The sequence below is a fragment of the Neomonachus schauinslandi genome, chromosome 10 (assembly GCF_002201575.2).
Source record: "Neomonachus schauinslandi chromosome 10, ASM220157v2, whole genome shotgun sequence".
NCBI lineage: Eukaryota > Metazoa > Chordata > Mammalia > Carnivora > Phocidae > Neomonachus > Neomonachus schauinslandi.
In genome coordinates this window covers 113,980,214-113,999,924 of record NC_058412.1, presented here as the reverse complement: position 1 = coordinate 113,999,924, position 19,711 = coordinate 113,980,214, and the positions used below count along the sequence as shown (strand labels likewise).

Below are 19,711 nucleotides of genomic sequence, written 5' to 3'. Positions count from 1 at the left end.
ATTGTGGGCAACTTCTAGTGGAATGTTCTCGCTAGGTTCATTCTGGAGCAGGAACATTTTGTTCCAATGGTGCAGAAAGGTACATTTCAACAATGTATCATTTTCACCTACTAAATTAGCAAAAAAATAAAAAAATAAAAAATAACCCAAACAAAAACAAGGATAATATAGATGCTGGTAAACATGCAGTAACATAAACTCAGACACCACAGATAATTTTTAGAAGCTATGGCAATAAAATCAGGAGGAGCCTTAAAAATGCTTATGTTCAGGGGCACCTGGGTGGCTCAGTTGGTTAAGCATTTGCCTTCTGCTCTGGTCATGATCCTGGGGTCCTGCTCAGCCTGGAGCCTGCTTCTCTCTTTCTGCTTATGTCCTTTGATCAAGTTACTCCAAATTCTAGGATTTTTCCCCTCAAGGAAATGATCCAAAATATATAGAGAACTCTGTGTGAATGAAAACTCATCACAGTTCTAATAGTGAAAAAATGGAAAAACCTGTGTGATACATCCACTCCATGTAAACTTTTTTTTTTTTTTAAAGATTTTATTTATTTATTTGAGAGAGAATGAGATAGAGAGAGAACATGGGAGGGGCGAGGGTCAGAGGGAGAAGCAGACTCCCCGCCGAGCAGGGAGCCCGATGCGGGACTCAATCCCGGGACTCCAGGATCATGACCCGAGCCGAAGGCAGTCGCTCAACCAACTGAGCCACCCAGGCGCCCCCATGTAAACTTTAAAAAAAAAATTATCCTCATACATACTCTCTCATCTTGCTGGGGTATAGGTTACATGGATGTATGTATTTGTCAAAATTCATCTGTATAATACTTAAGTTCTGTGTATATCACTGTTTACCAATTGTATACTCTCTTTTTTTAGATTTTATTTATTTGTCAGAGAGAGAAAGAGAGGGAGAACACAAGCAAGGGGAGTGGCAGGCAGAGGGAGAAGCAGGCTCCCCGCTGAGCAAGTAGCCCGATGCGGGGCTCAATCTCAGGACCCTGGGATCATGACCTGAGCTGAAGGCAGACGCTTAACGACTGAGCCACCCAGGCACCCCATAAATTGTATACTCTTGAAGAACATGGTGGCCGGGGTGGGGGTGGGGGCTTCCCCTACCAGATATCAAGATTTACTAGAAAGCTTTAGGGGCTCCTGTCTGGCTTAGTTGGTAGAGCATGCCACTCTTGATCTCAGGGTCATGAGTTCAAGCCCCACATTGGGCATGGAGCTTACCTAAGAAAAAATTAAAAAATAAAAGATTTACTATTTACTGTAAAGCTTTAGTCATTTCAATAGGGTAGAGTTGGCATAGATCAATGCGTCAAAATACAGAGTGCAAAAACAACCATGTATTTATGGACATTTAATCTGTGATGGAGATGGCACTGTAGGCCCCTGGGGAAAGGACACACTCAGTGGAACTGGGACAAATGCTTATTCATATGGGGAAAAAAATGAAACAGAATTCCTACCTCATACCAACCACATACATATTTGAATCATAAAACTTTGGGAAGACAATACAGGAGAAATTCATAAATCATAAACCCGGAGAAGATATCTGCAACACGTTCGATTGGTATGTACCCAGAATATGCAAAGAATTCCTATTAATTGAAAAGGAAAAACAAACCATCTATTTTTAAATGGGCAAGACACGAATGGAACTTTTACAGAGAAAGGATTGCAGATAGGATTCATATAAATGAATAGCATATGAATAAGTGCTCAACCTCATTAGTAGTCACAGACATCCAAATTAAAACCACAATAAGAGATCATTTCATACCTGCCAGGTTGGCAAAAAATAAAAATTGATAACAGGATGTGCTGGTAATGGGACAGAACAATAATTTTTATCCAGAGTTGGTGGGGGTATAGACTGATGCAACCACTTTGGGAAACAGTTTCGTATTACCTAAGTTGGACATGAGCATACCTGAAGAATGTTAGAGCAGCATTATTTGTAGTAGAAAAAACTGTAACAACTCAGGGCCCATCAACAATTTAATGAATTGTAAATTGTGGTATATTCATTCATACAGTGGATTATACAGAAAATAAATGACCATAGCTACACCATCTACACAAATGACTCAAAAACATGTTGAGAGAAAAGCAAGTTGCAGAAGAATATATACAGTATGATTTCATTTATACAAAGGCAAAAAGCAGTCAAAACTAAATTGCTGTTTAGGGACAGTCACATAGGTAGTAAGGCCCATTAAGAAAAGCAAAGGGGGTGCCTGGGTGGCTCAGTTGTTAAGCGTCTGCCTTCGGCTCAGGTCATGATCCCAGGGTCCTGGGATAGAGTCCCATATCGGGCTCCCTGCTCCGCGGGAAGCCTGCTTCTCCCTCTCCTACTCCCCCTGCTTGTGTTCCTGCTCTCACTATGTCTCTCTCTGTCAAACAAATAAATAAAAATCTTAAAAAAAAAAAAAAGAAAGAAAAGCAAAGGGAAAAAAAAGAGAGAAAAGCAAAGGAATGATTAAGACAAAATTCACTGTAGCAATAACTCGCAGGGTGGGGAGAAGGGGCACGTGATTGAGAAGGGAAACAGGTGGCTTCTGGCATAAGGCACTGTTTTAATCCACGGACACATGGATCAACTTGACACAAACGGTCACAACAGCCATAAGTGTGGGTGAAATGGCAGAGGAAGGAGCAGAGCAAGAGGAAAAAGGAACATCTAAAGGCACTAGAGAAAGAGGAAGCTGCTAAGGTCAGAGAAGGAACTGAGTGAACAGGAATAAATACTGGGAGGAGAGACAGGAAAGTGAAAGCCAAAGGTCTATTGTGTGCTGCAGGAGGGTGGGAATGCAGGCTGAGGCACATCTGTTGGATTCAGCCAGGTTTCCTGATGACCTTGGCTGCAAAAATTTCAGCCAAGACCTGGGGGTAGAGGCCACACAGCTGAGAACTGAGTGGGAGGTGAGAAGTGCAGATCCGGAAAGGGACAACTCTGAAAAAGTTTGAGAAGGGGAGGAAGAAAATAGACAGCAGCTGGGGGGTTGGGTGGGGGGGTAGGGTTCCTTGAGAGATGTTAAAGGGTCTTCAGGTGGCCAGTTAAAAATACAAAGAGATACATTTTCACATCCATCAGGGCAACAAAAATTTGGTAGACTGACAAGTGGTCACAGAGATATGGAAAAACAGACCCTCTCAGATAATACTGGGGGGGGGGTGGTGGTAAATGGTTAAAACTACCTTGGAAAGCAATTTGGCAATATCTAGGAAAGTTACAAATATGTCAGCCCAGAAACTCCACCCCCGGGTACATTTCTGCGCCAGAGACACCCACACGTGTGCACTATGAGACAAGTACAGAAATGTCCATTGCTCCATGTATGCAATAGCGATAGACTGTATATAACCTGCACATCAGCAAATAGAACAGATAATCATGGAACATATACATGAAATGCTGTCCAGCAGCAAAAGTAAAATAAGTACATTTTTAGCTATATGCGTGACTCGTACAAATGTAATACTGACAGAAAAAAGCAAGTTGCAGAAGGCTAAGTACAGTATGGTACCATTTATATAAAGGTCTTAAATACAGAAAGAATTCTATGAAACGTTTAACGATACACACATATGTAGTAAAAGTAGTAAAATGCATGCAAATTTACCTAAACTCATAACAGCAGTTACCTGGAGGGGAGGGTGGAATTATCTGGGATGTGCTGGGTACCTGACATATTGCAACTTTACGTATAATCCGTTTGGTAGGTATCATTCGGTCCATTTTACTAATGAGGAAATTGCGGCTCAGGGAGGTGAGCTGGTTAGAATAGCAGTTTCACTAGGTTTTGACTATGGATTTCCCGGCTGAACGAATGAAAGAAAGGGAGCCTCAGGTTTGCTCTCAGGCCTCTCCCGGAGCTCTCTTCCAGACCCACCGCGGACAAAATCGGGTTTTTTTCTCAGCAGGATTCGAAGTCTGTTCCAGCCCCTGCGCCCTCCCACCTTGCGTTGGGCCCCGCCCCGGACCACTCAGCGCTAGCGGGACTCATGAATATGCAAGATAGAGGAGGCTATTTAAAGGCGCCAGCGCCTACCGCACATCCCTGCCCAGCGCCGCCCTTCCTGTGCCAGTCCCTAGCCCCAGGGCCAGCTCCCTTCGTCCATCATTTTGTGCGGAAACTCTGCCAGCATGTCGGACAAACTGCCCTACAAAGTCGGTGAGTTCCAGGAGTGCAACTAGCTGGGTCGGCTCCACGCCCGCCGGGGGTCTGTCGGGGAGGCGGCCGCGGGGCCCTCGCGGGGCGCTTAAGGTCCCCTGAATCTTTGGCTCGGCTGATCTTGGCCGCGCGAGGCCGCCTGGGGGTTGGAGTTCTCGTGTTGCAGCGAGCCGGTCGTCGGAGGCGGCCGTGGACTACAAGTCCCGGCGTGCCGCGCGAGGCCCGGTGCAGGGGCGCGGGCTGCGGAGCCGCCAAGTGGCGGCGTGTCGCGCTGGAGGAGGCCTGGGCCAGCCGGAGAGCGCGCACCTGGCCGCGGCCTGGGACTGTTGGCACCTGCAGGGACCTACTCCAGGAGGCCAAGATCCTGCCGTCTGGGCCTGGACCGGCCCCTTGGCCAGCTGGGTGGACCCGAACAAGTGCCTACGCCGGTCTGGGCTTCCTGTAGGGAAGGCGAGGGCACTGGAGTCCGTAAGGCGGGTGCGGAGGAGAGGCCTGGAGAGCGAGCCAGAGGCCTGCACTAGTCCACCCACAAGGGACTTTGGGCTCGTTACTCAACCTCTGGGGTCACTCTCCTGGTCAGCAGGGACAGTCGTGCAGAGAATCTCGAAGAAAATTGGGAGTGCTTAGAAAAATCCTTGCTGTCCTATGGATTGAGGTTGATAAACTGACAGTTAATGTTTCATGGGCGTTTACTATGGGATGGGCACCACCTTTGACCTTTATTCTACATCAATTCATTTTATTCTCACGGTTTTTTAGGGAAGGGACTATTATTTTCTCATTTGATGATGATTATGCAGAGAAACAGGAATAAAGGTAGCTTGCTCAAGATCGTACAGCTGGGAGGTGTTGGAGCAGGGTATGAACGTAGGCCTTGAAGGCCTCTAAGCACACCTTTTCACCACTGTATGTAAGTGAACACACTTGGAGCAAACCTAATGAACTCTCAGCACGAACCTGTTCAGGCTGCTAGCAGTTTTTAAAGTAAATTCAAGAGACCATTAAACCGGGCGCCTGGGTGGCTCAGTTGGTTAAGCGACTGCCTTCGGCTCAGGTCATGATCCTGGAGTCCCTGGATCGAGTCCCGCATCGGGCTCCCTGCTCGGCGGGGAGCCTGCTTCTCCCTCTGACCCTCCCCCCTCTCATGTGCTCTCTGTCTCTCTCATTCTCTCTCTCTCAAATAAATAAATAAAATCTTTAAAAAAAAAAAAGACCATTAAACCTAGAGAAAGGCATCCGCATTTTTGGAGCCCTTGCAGTGTATTTGGTGATTTGCATGTGTTTACAAAATAGTCTTTGGAAGTGGACTTTATCCCATTATACAGAGGAAGAAACTGAGGCACTAGTAGGAAGGACTTGTAAAGATTCTGTGGAAATAGGGCACCTGGGTGGCTAAGTGGGTTAGGTGGCTGCCTTGGGCTCAGGTTATAATCTCAGGGTCCTGGGATGGAGCCCCGAGTTGGGGTCCTGCTCATTGGGAGTCTGCTTCTCCCTTGCCCTCTGCCCCTCTCCTGGCTTGTGCTTTCTCAAATAAATAAAATTAAAAAAAAAAAAAAGATTTTGTGTAAATAGTAGCTTATCAAGTAGCCAGTTGCCCCCATGAAACTGAAGCCCAGAAAGGTTAAGTCAAGGTCTCATCAGTGCCTGAGCTAGAATGGGGGCTTGTCATACTGTGGCAAGATCAGCTGGTCAGGGTTGAGGGCCCATTTGGAATGTTGCTGAGGGGCTGGAAGAGGGGGAGGCAGTGAAAGGGGAAAAGAGGAATCAAGAAATCTTAAGATTTTGTCTGGAGTGGCTGGTCAAATGGTTTCATTTCCTAAAATGGGAAGATTGGGGAAGTAAAAGTTTCACAGGGAGGAGGAGTCCCAAGGGCTCAAATGTGACACATAGTAGATCCAGCTGGGTGGGTATCCAAGTAGAGATGCTGAGTAGATAAATTGGATTATAGGAGTTCTAAATCCTGGGGAGAAGTTTGGGCTGGAAATAACATAGGAGTTGTTGCCGTAGGGAAGGTATTTAAAACTGTAATGTGATGAGCTCATCTGGTAAGAGAGAAGAGGGAGATGATGGAGCCCCGAAGTCTTCCAAGCATTAGAGTCAGTTATAGGAAGAGGAGGCAGGAAGGTAGGAAGAAAACCACAGGATGATAGGCATAATCCTCAGGAGGACATAATTAGTGGGAGCATTGCTTCAGGGAGAAACATGAACATAGATAATTGGCCATTAGATGTAGGATCAGGCCAGTCTTGGGAGACCTTGAGAACAGATTCAGCGGAGTAGTGAAGTTCTGCAAGGTGAGAGGACAGGGGATCAAGCCCCATCCAGCAGAGACTGTTCTCTTAAAATAAGAGTGCTTGATCTATTGTTACGGAGGAGGAGGACTAGTGGATTGCACAAAGGAAATATGGCATAGTTCTGAATTCTTCTCAATGAATTCTGAAGTGAGGTCATTAGTTGATGAGGAGAGGTGTTAAGGGTTTGGACAGAGTAGGAAAAGATTAAATTTTTCTTTTTTTTTTTTAAGAGAGAATATGTGCGCACGCAAGATAGTACAAGGTAGGGGGCAGAGGGAGAGAGAGAGTCTTAAGGAGGCTCCACGCTGAGCATGGAGCCCAACGCAGGGCTCAATCTCACAACGCTGAGATCATAACCTGAGCCGACCTGAGCCGAAATCAAGAGTTGGAAGCCTAACGGACTGAGCCACCCAGACGCCCCCACATAATGCATTTTTTAAAACAACTTTATAGGGGCGCCTGGGTGGCTCAGTTGGTTAAGCGACTGCCTTCAGCTCAGGTCATGATCCCAGGGTCCTGGGATCGAGTCCCGCATCGGGCTCCCTGCTCTGCGGGGAGCCTGCTTCTCCCTCTCCCACTCCCCCTGCTTGTGTTCCCTCTCTCGCTGTGTCTCTCTCTGTCAAATAAATAAATAAAATCTTTAAAAAACAAACAAACAAACAAAAAAACCCAACTTTATAGAGGTATAATTGACATACCATAAAATTCACCTGTTTAAAGGTACAATTCAATGATTTGTAGCAAATTTATTGAGTTGTGCAACCATCATCATATGGTTGTGATTTTCCTCCTGCTGGGCTCACTGGCTTGGGTGCAGGGGAGGGTTGGGTTTAACTAGGGTGGGAGTTTTGCCAAGGAGTTTTTAGAGGGAACAGGGGAATCTTAAAACTGTGGAAGAAGTTGAGAATAGAAGGTGGTGTGGTGAGGGACTGTGGAAATTGGTAGGATTAATGCCTTAGAGGTTCTGACCTGATCAGCTTTGCCCTTATTGGAGTTGGGGCTCCAGAGGGAGAGGATTGGAAAGATGGGACATGGCCAGAGTTGGTTTTGAAATCAAGATTTCCAAAGAGGGGGTGGCGCCTGGGTGGGTCAGTCGTTAAGCGGCTGCCTTTGGCTCAGGTCATGATCCCGGGGTCCTGGGATTGAGCCCCGCATCGGGCTCTTTGCTCCGCAGGAAGCCTACTTCTCCCTCTCCCACTCCCCTTGCTTGTGTTCCCTCTCTCGCTGTGTCCCTCTCTGTCAAATAAATAAATAAAATCTTAAAAAAAAAAAAAAGATTTCCAAAGAGGGGTCGGAATTGGTGATGGCCTGCCAAGGTGGATGGGTGGGGGTGGGGTGGGAGGGTGAAAGGGGAGGGGGTGTATATTGAGGCACTGTGGGAGTTGTCCCTCCCATGAGGGAGGAATATTTTCTTCTCTGAAATTGTTTAGAGGTACAGTAGGAAGCGGACTTAGTTTTATTTATTTATTTATTTTTTAAAAGATTTTTATTTATCCATTCAACAGAGATAGAGAGCACAAGCAGGCAGAGCGGCAGACAGAGGGGGAGGGAGAAGCAGGCTCTCCACTGAGCAGGGAGCCCGACGCGGGGCTCGATCCCAGGACCCTGGGATCATGACCTGAACCAAAGGCAGCCACCTAACTGACTGAGCCACCCAGGCGTCCCATGGACTTAGTTTTATTATTTGTTACTATTAAATTCTCTACGGTCCTTTCCCTCCCACCCACCACCTCTTGGGGTGATTGGCAGGATCTAAATTTCCCTAAAGATAAAAATCACCAGGAGTCCCCTCATCCTAGAACTATTGAATCTTTTTTTCCAGGGGAGATTTACAAGTATGCCTGATGACTCTTACCAGGGAAGTTTGTAACCACTGACCTAGGGAATGGGCTAGTGTGGCCTGGGAGAGAGAAAGGGTGAGATTATTAGAGAGAAGAGTATTGAGATGGTGAGAGAGCTCATTATAGTATTCTTCTTTCCTGTCTGAGAATTTGGACAAATTTGAGACATTTGGGCTGGCAGATAGAAGCCAAAATATAACTCTCATTACTGATAACATCAAAGCCAGAGGCTTTGTAGATGAGCGTTGCAGTCCGATGATCCTGCTAACAAACTGCCAAATTCAGCAGTTACCTTCCAGGTACAGGCAAGGGGAGCTTAGGTGGGTCTCCAGAATGATGACTTGGAAGATGGAGCGCCGGGAGCCAAAATCTTTAGGGAATGAGGGGGTTGGTAGGTGACATCAGAAAGGGTAGTGGGGGGCACCTGGGTGGCTCACTTGGGTGACTGCCTTCAGTTCAGGGCTCCCTGCTCAGCGGGGTGTCTGCTTCTCCCTCTGACCCTCCCCCCTCTCATGCTCTCTCTTGCTCTCTCATTCTCTCTCAAATAAATAAATAAAATCTTAAAAAAAAAAAAGGGTAGTGGGAGGTATGTTATAGGCTGATAGCTATTTTTCAAGGGGCACTTACTTGTGTTGTAATTTTCACATACCTGTGTGATTCTTTGTTTACATGTGTTCTCCCACAAGGCTGTAAGCTGGGGTTAGGCAGGGACCGTGTCTGTCTTTGACTGCCCTGGCTCCATAAGTCCTTGTTGAATGAGTGAGAGTGCTGTGACCAGATTGCTCACTTTAGTGTTTTGTGTCCGCAAGTGGATGAGTGAGAATGGTGGTGTGTTGTGGTTGGGAGGAGGCGGCTCATGGAACTCCCATCCATCTTGGCCCTGCAGCCGACATCAGCCTGGCCTCCTGGGGACGCAAGGCCCTGGACATCGCGGAGAATGAGATGCCGGGCCTGATGCGCATGAGGGAGATGTACTCGGCCTCTAAGCCCCTGAAGGGTGCCCGCATCGCTGGCTGCCTACACATGACTGTGGAGACAGCTGTCCTCATTGAGACCCTTGTGGCCCTGGGTGCAGAGGTGAGGCCCTCAGCATTTCCTGTGGGGGGTGGAGAAGTCCAATGCGGTGCCCCTGGGGTCCAGCAGGGGCTCCAAGCTTGTCACAGTGCCACCACCCTTTGTGGTGACTATTCTTATGCATATTTTCGCCCTTACTGGAAGATAGTTTGAGTTCCTTCAGCTCACATCCTCCTGACTGAGGAGCTCTGGGTAGCAAAAACTCAACGGTGATGTCCCCCTGAGTCATCTAAGGACTGCCTCTCATTGGCCCTCCCAGGGTCACATGCCCGCCATGGAGCAATCATGGTGCCAGAAGGAGGGTGTGCTCTCCTTGTTTCAGCCTGGGTTATAAGTACCAATGGCTGGCAGCTCTTCTAAGCTCTCTGGGAGTTTTGGAGTAAGATGGTTTCCCAAGACGGGGCAGGAAGAGCAGCCAAAACCAACTAACAGAGTATACCAACATTCAGTCCTTGTACCTCTTATTTCTTTTCAACATTCACACTCAGTGGTCTGATTTTATGGCTTTAAATACTGTCTGTATGACTCCCAAATATACGTGTATATATGTAGCCTGGACTTCTCCCTGCAACTCCAGACTTATGTATCCAGCAGCTGATGTGTCAGTCATCTCCACTTAGAGATCTAATAGACATCTCAACCTCAACATGTCCAAACTCATGATTTCCTGTTCCCCTCCTCTTCCTGCAGTCTTCCTTATGTAAGTACATGGAAACACCAGCCTTCCAGGTTCTCTCAGTTCATCCCCGACTCCTTTTTCTCTCTCCCCAACAACTAATCCCACAGCAAATTCTGTCATCTCAACCTTCAGAATAGATCCATCATCACCTCCACTGCTGTCATTGCATTTCTGGTCTGAACTCTTAAAGCAGCTTCTTCACTTGTCTCCTTGCTTCCTTGTGGAGCCCTTTGCCCTCCACACAGCACCAGGTGATGTTTTAAAACCTAAATTGGGTTTCGTTAATGCTCTGGCTCCAGTCCACTCACCAGTTGTCCCCAGCCTATGGTTGAAGAACCTGCCGGGCCTCTTCCCCCTCGATGCAGGGCTTTGCTGGATCTCTACCCAGTGGATAAGCTGTCTGTGACCAGCCGTGTCTTGTTGGCCGTTCTAGGTGCAGTGGTCCAGCTGCAACATCTTCTCTACCCAGGACCATGCAGCTGCTGCCATTGCCAAGGCTGGCATTCCAGGTGGGTCCTGTTTGCTGCCGAGGGGTGTGGGAGTGCATGCTGGGGCTCTGCTTCTCCCTGTTTGCTTCACTGACCCCCACTGCGACAGGTTTTCCCATGGCGGGTGAGAGGAGTCATGGTTGAAGAATTCTAGTCTAGTAATTTAAGGAAAGAGTTGTTTTGTCCCACTGTCATCTAAAATCCTATGAAATGCACTTATTGGCTCATCTCAAATCATGTATCCAGGGAGGGTGTGGGCTCTTATGATTGGGAACCACATGATGTTGAGGAGAGGAAGTTCCTTAAAGGAAGATGTAGGCCTATTTCCAAAAGAATCAGGGAGGGATACCGGGCAGAAAAAGAGCCTCAGAGGTCCGCTGCCTAGGGTCTGATGGTCTAGGGGGCTGAGGAAAGACTTTATCACAAGCTGCTAGAGAAACAGGCACACGTCTGCTGGGATTTGGGGAGGGAAGTGGTTAGCTCTGATGGTGATTAATTAGGACATTCACAATTCCCTCTAACCAGCCATAGGTTTGGGTGGGGGAGGAGCCTTCCAGAGCCTGGACTGGCAGGTCCCCCACTCCTTAGCCTTATTTGGCTCCATGACCCTTTTCTGGGAAAGGCCTTGTTTTCAAGACCACTGTCTGCTGTAGTTTGGGGGAGGGGGCAGCTGGGCCTGTTCGGCCAGTTTCGTTTGCTCACAGGAGATTCATGGGAGCCCAACATCAATGACCCAGTCTGGGCTGGCAGTTAGGAGTCCTGGATTCTGGAATGCCCATGCTGAGTGACCTGGGCACCTTTTAGCCCCTCTCTGGGCATCTGTGAATGATAATGATGGTCATGCCTGCCTCAGAGTGTTACTGTGAGGAAGGATGAGATGGAGCATGAGGTCATCGGACTAATGTCTGGCACAGAGAAAGTGCTCCATGCATAGTAGCTGCTATTAATAATTCTTTGGCCAGGGCGCCTGGGTGGCTCAGTTGGTTGGGCGACTGCCTTCGGCTCCGGTCATGATCCTGGAGTCCCGGGATCGAGTCCCGCACCGGGCTCCCTGCTTGGCGGGGAGTCTGCTTCTCTCTCTCCCACTCCCCGTTTGTGTTCCCTCTCTCGCTGTGTCTTTCTCTGTCAAATAAATAAATAAAACCTTTAAAAAATAATAATAATAATTCTTTGGCCAGACTTAGCCCAGGACAACCCACCACAGAGACTGCTGGGCCCTCACGTCCTTCCAGTGCAGAATGCATCTTGGATCTTGGCTCGTGGGTCCACCTAAGTGTGGCTCACTGATCCTGTAGCACCTTCATTCCAGCGGTAGACATTGTGGGTGGGAGCCCCGGTCACTAGGCTGATGTCCCAGTCCTTGGGGCCCAGACAGAAGGGGGTGGGGAAGGAAATAATTATTTCCAGATACCTATATCTGGGGGGGCTGTACTTGGCTTCCATCTCACTTAAGCAGTACTATTGGAGATGAAGAAACTGAGGCTCGCAGAGGTAAAGTGATTTGCTCAAAGTCACACAGCTGGTGAATGTAGAACCAGGATTTGCACTCAGATCTATCTGGTTCCAAGTTCTGTTCTTTTCACCGCCTGAGTCCTCAGAGGGGCTGGAGGTGGCTGGGGATGGGAATTTGGTAGGAGATCGAATTGGCTGTGCTCAGGTGGTTCCCCGGAGCAGGCATCAGTGGGGAGGGCCAGGCCCTGATGTACTGTGCCGCTCGACCGCCAGTGTACGCCTGGAAGGGTGAAACGGACGAGGAGTACCTGTGGTGCATCGAGCAGACGCTGTACTTCAAGGACGGGCCCCTCAACATGATTCTGGATGACGGAGGCGACCTCACCAACCTCATTCACACCAAGTACCCACAGCTCCTGTCAGGTAAGTGGGGTAGGGTAGGTGGGTGGGCAAGGGTGTTGATAGTCTAGATGGGGCCTGCTTGCCCATGTGAAAGCAGCAGGCCTGGCAGAACTCCACTGCCTAGAGCAGCCCATTCTGTGGAAAATGGGAAGATGGCAGGCTCCTGCAGACATGTTGGGGCCTGTCCTCCTGATTTCTGATGGTGTGGGGCTGAGGCAGTGGGGGGAGGCCTGGCTCAGGTCTGGTTTGAGGGCAAGCATAAGGCCAGGGCTGGGAACAGCTGGGAAGGAGTCAGGGCTTTGTTAAATCAGGGTGGGAAGGAATGTAGAGGGGGGGTAGTGAGTACAAAGGCCCTGAGGCAGGAAAGAATGGACTATTCAGGAAACTGAATGGAAGCCAGCTTGGCAGCTTCCTTCACTGGGGAGAATTGCAGGGTGTGGCTGGAGCTTTAATTAAGGGCAGATGTGTAAGGACTTAACAGGCCAAGAGAGAAGAGTTTGGCTTGATTCTGAGAGCAAAGAGAAGTAATTGGGTGGTATTGAAAAGATTTATCTGGGGCGCCTGGGTGGCTCAGTCGGTTAAGCGACTGCCTTTGGCTCGGGTCATGATCCTGGAGTCCCGGGATCGAGTCCCGCATCGGCTCCCTGCTCAGCGGGGAGTCTGCTTCTCCCTCTGACCCTCCTCCCTCTCGTGCTCTCTGTCTCTCATTCTCTCTCTTGCAAATAAATAAATAAAATCTTAAAAAAAAAAAGAAAAGATTTATCTGAAAATATATACATTAAAAATGGCTGCTGGCTTCTGTGTAGAAGATGGGTCGTGGCTGGGAGACCAGGCAAGAGATAATGGTGGCAGGGACTAGGGCGGGGGCAGTAGGAATGGAGAGCTTAGGGATTGCTGGGAGACAGAATCCTTAGGCCTGGTGATGGTGGTGACTCGTCTTGCATGCTGGCCTGGAGGATTGGGTGACTGGTATCTGTCAGAGATGGGAACCCAGAAAGAAAAGCAGCTTTTGGGGGCAGAGATGAGGAATTTGGGTGAGTTGAGGTGTGGGCTCTTTGAGGCTCTCGGGGTCTCATCCCAGAGGCACCGCCGTTATCCCTTCCTGGCCTTAGCCTCATCCCCTCCTCTCTTGTCCAGGCGTCCGAGGCATTTCTGAAGAGACCACAACGGGGGTCCACAACCTATACAAGATGATGGCCAACGGGAAGCTGAAGGTGCCTGCCATCAACGTCAATGACTCTGTCACCAAGGTGAGTCTGTGGGGCAGTGTCATGTTCAGCTGTTCATTCCCAGTGCAGCTCAGGAGTAGGCCTCTGAAGAAAGGCCCCTGGGAAGGCTGTAGGCTAGGGACTTGAAGCCCTCATTTGAGGGGGGGGTAAAGGGGTAATAAGTGACTGAGGGTAATAAGTGCATTAAAGAGGGAGGAACAATACCATGAGTTTTAGAGCTGGGCAGCAAGAGCTTTAAAGTGAAGCAGATTCTAGGCAATCTGTCTTAGCAGTTGATCCTTAGGAAGCCTTCTAGACTGGCATAGAAAGGCGAGGGAGAACGTCTTGGGCTGATCCGAACAAGGGGCATATGAGCACATTAGCTGGTGGGGAGAAGTCACGAGAAGTGATCGGCCCAAGACCCACTAGGCCAAGATGCTGAGAGTAGGTCCGAGGCCCCAGGGCCTTGCCTGCCCCCGCCACCCCTCTGCCCCCTCTTCTTTCAGAGCAAGTTTGACAACCTGTATGGCTGCCGGGAGTCTCTTATAGACGGCATCAAGCGGGCTACAGATGTGATGATCGCAGGCAAGGTGGCAGTGGTGGCAGGCTATGGCGATGTGGGCAAAGGTTGTGCCCAGGCCCTGAGGGGTTTTGGGGCCCGCGTCATCATCACGGAGATCGACCCCATCAATGCACTGCAAGCTGCCATGGAGGGTACGATAGGGCAAGGGTTGGATGTCAGCCACTGGGGCCAGAGGGGCAGGGCCACCCTGGATGACCCATGGACACCGTCTCTGCACAGGCTATGAGGTGACAACTATGGATGAGGCCTGTCAGGAGGGCAACATATTTGTCACCACCACAGGCTGTACTGACATCATCCTTGGCCGGTAGGTGCCCTGTTGGGGGTCACAGGGAGCGAGGAAGAAGGCAGGCTTGGGGCTGCTCTTTGTCCCTGACAGTCTTCCATGGGTCGGCACTCCCCAACAGGCACTTTGAGCAGATGAAAGATGACTCCATTGTCTGTAACATTGGACACTTTGACGTGGAGATTGATGTCAAGTGGCTGAACGAAAATGCTGTGGAGAAGGTGAACATCAAGCCCCAGGTGAGAAGCCCCAGCAGGGTGGGCAGATGGAAGACAGGGGGGGATGTGTTTGTGGGCTGGTCACCAAGGAGGGTAGATGAGGAGGCTCTGGCAGCCTGGGCAGTGGAATGGGGGAGGACGAGGGCCTGGTTTTAGGGCCACTTAAATCAGAATCTTAGAGTGACACCAAGGCATCCCCATTTTTTTTTTTTAAAGCTCCCAAGATGATTCTGCTGTGCAGCTAAGGTTGAGCACCACTCCAACTTTGACTAAGCATGATGATTGAGAACATGGGATTTGTCTTCAAAATGTCCAGGCTCAAAGTGCAGCAACTTAACCCTTTAAACTTCAGTTTCTCTATCTGTGAAATGAGGATAATAATAGTACTTAAATCATAGGGTTGTTAGTAGGATCAAATGTGATAATTATACACACACATACACACACACACACATATATATACATATAAAATTAGTTTGTGTGTGCTCTTAGCCCAGGGCACATGGCAATAATAATAACAACATCAGCTAATACTTACTAAGTACTTAGTATCTGCCAAGCCATGTGTCAAGTGCTTTACACGTGTCAGCTCATTAAATTCTCACAGCGGGACCCGTGAGATCTGTAGCTCAGAGCTACAATAAATATTAATAAACATTATATCTTAATAAATATTAATATTCTTAATATTAATAATATTAATATCTTACTAATGGTGAGTGCCAGGCCCTGTGCTGGGGGTTGTTCTAGGACAGTCCAGTCCCTTCACAGACACTGTTGGAGGCAGGAAGGCCTGCTGGACAAGAAGGTAGGATGAGGCAGGGATGGACATTGGGAAGAGTGCCCCGCCTACCCTCACTGCTGCTCTGCCTGTTGCAGGTGGACCGCTACTGGCTGAAAAATGGGCGCCGGATCATCCTGTTGGCCGAGGGCCGGCTGGTCAACCTGGGCTGCGCCACGGGCCATCCCAGCTTTGTGATGAGCAACTCATTCACCAACCAAGTGCTGGCACAGATAGAGTTGTGGACCCACCCAGACAAGTATTCTGTTGGGGTCCACTTCCTGCCCAAGAAGGTGGGTTTGGATTTCTGCCCTCTTAGGGGTCCTCCCAGGGTCCTCCATGGGGCAGAAATCATTCTCTCCATTTAAGGGAAGAGGAAACTGAGGCCCAAAAGCAGGGAATGACTCCCAGAGAGTGGCTGTTGTCATCTGAAGGCTTGACTGGGGCTGGAATATTCACTTCATGTCAGTGTTGGCAGGTCTCAGTTCCTCACCGCATGGGTCTATCCCCATAGGGCTTAAGTGTCCTGATGAGGACCACCACATGGGTTTGTCCCCATGGGGCTGCTTAAGTGTCCTGACGAGGTGGCAGCTGGCCTTCCCCTAGAGTGAGTGATCTACGGGAGAGCAAAGGAGGAAGCTGCAAGTGCCTTTTAGGACCTAGTCTCCAAGTCTCACAACATCATTTCCGCTTTATTCTATTCATTAGAAGTGAGTCACTCAGAGAGTGGGGAATTGGCTCTACCTCTTGAAGGAAAGGGTATTATGAATTTATGGACAAAGAATTTAAGGATATATTTTAAAACAATCACAACCATTTTAATCTAAAAGGGAACTCTTGGCTATATAACAGAGAAGTCTAAGAGTCAGACAGTGGACCTAGGGATTCATCTTCCTCTGTGTCGTGGCTGTTTTCTTTACATTCACTTCACTTGTCAAAAAGACTTGCCACTGACGAGCTGAGACCCATACCTTCCCTGTTTAAGATTCCCTCCCTGTTACAGAAATTGAAGAATCCCTGTCTCTGTCATAGAAAATATGTTCTGTCCATAGATAAATTCCAGAGCAGCATTTGGCTGGTTGCTTGGGTTGGTGGAGGGTGAGGAAGGAGATGTAGTTGATGGTCTCACCAAGGCTACTTGGAGGGGGGTACGTTGCATGATTCCCTCGTGAGGAAGGAGATCTGGGCAGCCAAAAACCACATCCACTGAGGCTGGCTGTGAGGATAGAATGAGGTAATATGTACACATACGTGTTACAACATGTATGACAGATACTTCAAGAGTAATTCTTGTCTCTGTTGGTAGCTGGATGCAGGTAAGGGGTCCCAGAGCATGGCACTGATTCTAGATCTTCCTGTGTTTCTCTCCAGCTGGATGAAGCAGTGGCTGAAGCCCACCTGGGTAAGCTGAATGTGAAGCTGACCAAACTGACTGAGAAGCAGGCTCAGTACCTGGGCTTGTCCCGTGATGGCCCCTTCAAGCCTGATCATTACCGCTACTGAGAACCAGGCCTTTTGTTTGCCTTATAACTGCTGGCCTTGCTGGGGTCCCACCTCTCTTCCCCAAGAGCAAATGGCACCAACTTTGAGATAGTTTTGTTAATGTCCCCCACTTACTCCCCAGAGCTAGTCACTCTGTCTTTGGCCTCTGGTGCATCCCTCATACTGTTGTGAGTGTGGCAGAGGGAATTGAGAAGCCCCTTCTCAAGCCCTGGTCATGATAGAAGTACACAGGAGATACCCACAGGGAACCATGAGCTCAGGGGTTTTGGAACTGCTCACTTAGTCCTTACTTGGGTTGGAAGTCAGCAATGGTGGCCACAAAGTGCATGCACTTTACCATCTAGACCCTCACCTGGCCTATGGACTTTGTACACATGTTCTTAGTTTACTGGTTCACTGGTTCCTCAGCCCATGACAGATGAGAACAGGGAGGAACTTTTGAGGGTTTGATGCCCCTGAGAGCCCGCCTTAGTGCTGGGGGAGGTTTCACAGAACAATGAGGTTAGTACTTTCAATTTCTATTTTACAGAGGTTAGAATATACTGTTAAGGGACAGCCAAAAAAGGATAAGAGAAGTGACAGCCAGAGGTTGAGAGAGGCCAGAGAATCATTAAAAGCAGGCATAGATCTACCACCTCTTTGTAACATGATGGTTCCTATCACAACCCTGGATCAAAAAGATTAATTTGGTTTATAATGTTTAATTAACGTTTGTAATGTTAAAAGAGAGCAGGAAGGTGGGTAAATAAAAATTTTGGTGCCTAAAAGAATTCTGAGCCTTTATTATGTAGATAATCTACAGCCAACAATATATGGCATGAGTAAGAAGTAATAGTTGCGTGCTGATGAAGACAAGGGGTTGTCTGCAGTGTGGCGTGATAAAGGCTGCAGGCAAATCTTTGGACTTGGAAGAATGGGTAAAGTGAAGAGAGAATTCTATCTCTTGAGATATGTCTTGTAAACAGCCTGTTTTTTAACCTAATCTATCATTTAACAGGTGAATTTAGCCCACTTATATTTACTGTAATCCCTATTCAAATTTTTTCTTCTACCATATATTTTTGTGTGTTCCCTTCATATTTTCTTTTTCTCCCCCTTTATACTTTGGGTTGATCCAGTGCTACTTGCCGGTGGGGGTGGGGGGGAAGCTATTATTTATTGAGCATCTACTGGATGCTAGGTGCTTCATAATTGATTTTCTTTATTCTCACAATAAGCTTAGTAATAATGTTACCCTAATTTTATAGTTGAGAGTGGAGACTCATAGAGATTAAATGTCTTTCCTAAAGTCCCACAGTTTATAAAAGGCCACTTACAGGAAATTGAGGTCTCTCCTATTTGCTGAAATGGTCGTATATTGAACTCTGTGCTGGTCTTGGAAGTCAAGAACCTACCTGGAAAGGGTAACTGGAGACTATTCTAAGGGTCATTCACTGGATGGAGGGCCTGATGGGGATATTGGGATATTTGAGACCTGACCCTAGCCTTCTGGGATCTCAAGCTAGAGGGAGAATGCACTTCCAAAACAGCTGCCATCTGCTGGCATTCCTTTTTCTCTGCCCAGCTTTAGAATTCAGTCCCTGCCAGTAGTAGGAGAAAGGCAGCAGGGAAGAGGTGATGCTTGAAATGGATTTTGAAAGAACTGATGATTTTTAACAGGAGGAATTGACGGCAAGGGCATTCCAGGCAGAAGAACTGCTAAGCAAGAGTGAGTTGAGGGGATGGGGTAGGAAGGAGTTGTTTGGCTGTAGTTAGGGGGAGCTCTGAGGTAAAGGGCTCGAAAGGTGGCCTGGGGGATAGGAAGGATAGGCTTTGAACACTAAGATGAGATCTCTGGTTTTAATTCTTGAGCTGCACAGACTCCTGAAATGTCCCTACTTGACTGAACATTCCACAAATGTGGTTTGTTCTTTTTTGTATTCTCAGCCTCTGGCTATGAGGTGGTATTATTATTCCCATGTCCTCCTAATGAGGGCAGAGGTTCGGAGAGGCCAAGTGGCCTGACTCCGGATCATACAAGACGTTGTATGCATATATGATATGACTCCACTGTAAATAATTTTACGAATTTTGGTACTTCAACGATTACCAGTAACAAATGACATAGGACCCACTTCTCAACTGATTGCAACACTAATGGTCAAACAGAAAGATCCATTACCATGCCCACCGCTGTTTCTTGCATACCTAATTGTTCATCAGGCATTGTGCTAAGAAAGTGCTTATTTATTTCTTGTGATAACCTTGTAGGGACTTGAATTCCTGTTTTACAGATCAGGAAACAGGCTCTGAGAGGGGCCATGAGAGTGAACTGGCTTTTGTACTAGGTAGGATTCTGAGCCCCGATCCAAGCCCTATCCATACCCACAGGCCCAGGTTTAGGACTTCCCAACATTTGGATCAGTAACTCTGGAACTGTAATACAGATCCCCTAAAGGCAAGACTTCCACTAGAGAGTGCTGCCCACAGCACCCACCTCAGCAACTCTACCATTGTGGTCTTTGGGACAATGACTTCTCAGTGGAAAAGAGGGGCAGGCCACTGTTCCTCTGAGCCAGAGGTTAGACACATGGCAGTCATGCTGCTCCCTCCAAGAAGCCCCTGCCTTTGTTTTTTTTTTTAAGATTTTTTAAAAGATTTTTTAAATTTATTTATTTGAGAGAGCGCAAGAGGGGGTAGGGTTAGAGGGAGAAGCAGACTCCCCGCCGAGGAG

The 19,711-nt window shown here is 48.0% G+C and overlaps 1 protein-coding gene across 1 annotated transcript; it reads left to right on the top strand.

Moving 5' to 3' along the window:
* Positions 1-4,084: 4,084 nt before the first annotated feature.
* Positions 4,085-17,765, top strand: AHCY (adenosylhomocysteinase). Its single transcript, XM_021689020.2, has 10 exons — positions 4,085-4,189; positions 9,211-9,401; positions 10,511-10,586; positions 12,291-12,440; positions 13,557-13,669; positions 14,134-14,341; positions 14,430-14,517; positions 14,618-14,735; positions 15,594-15,788; positions 16,867-17,765. The coding sequence occupies exons 1-10, from the start codon at positions 4,162-4,164 to the stop codon at positions 16,996-16,998; spliced, it is 1,299 nt and encodes a 432-aa protein (XP_021544695.1). The 5' UTR covers positions 4,085-4,161; the 3' UTR covers positions 16,999-17,765.
* The last annotated feature ends 1,946 nt before the right edge of the window (positions 17,766-19,711 follow it).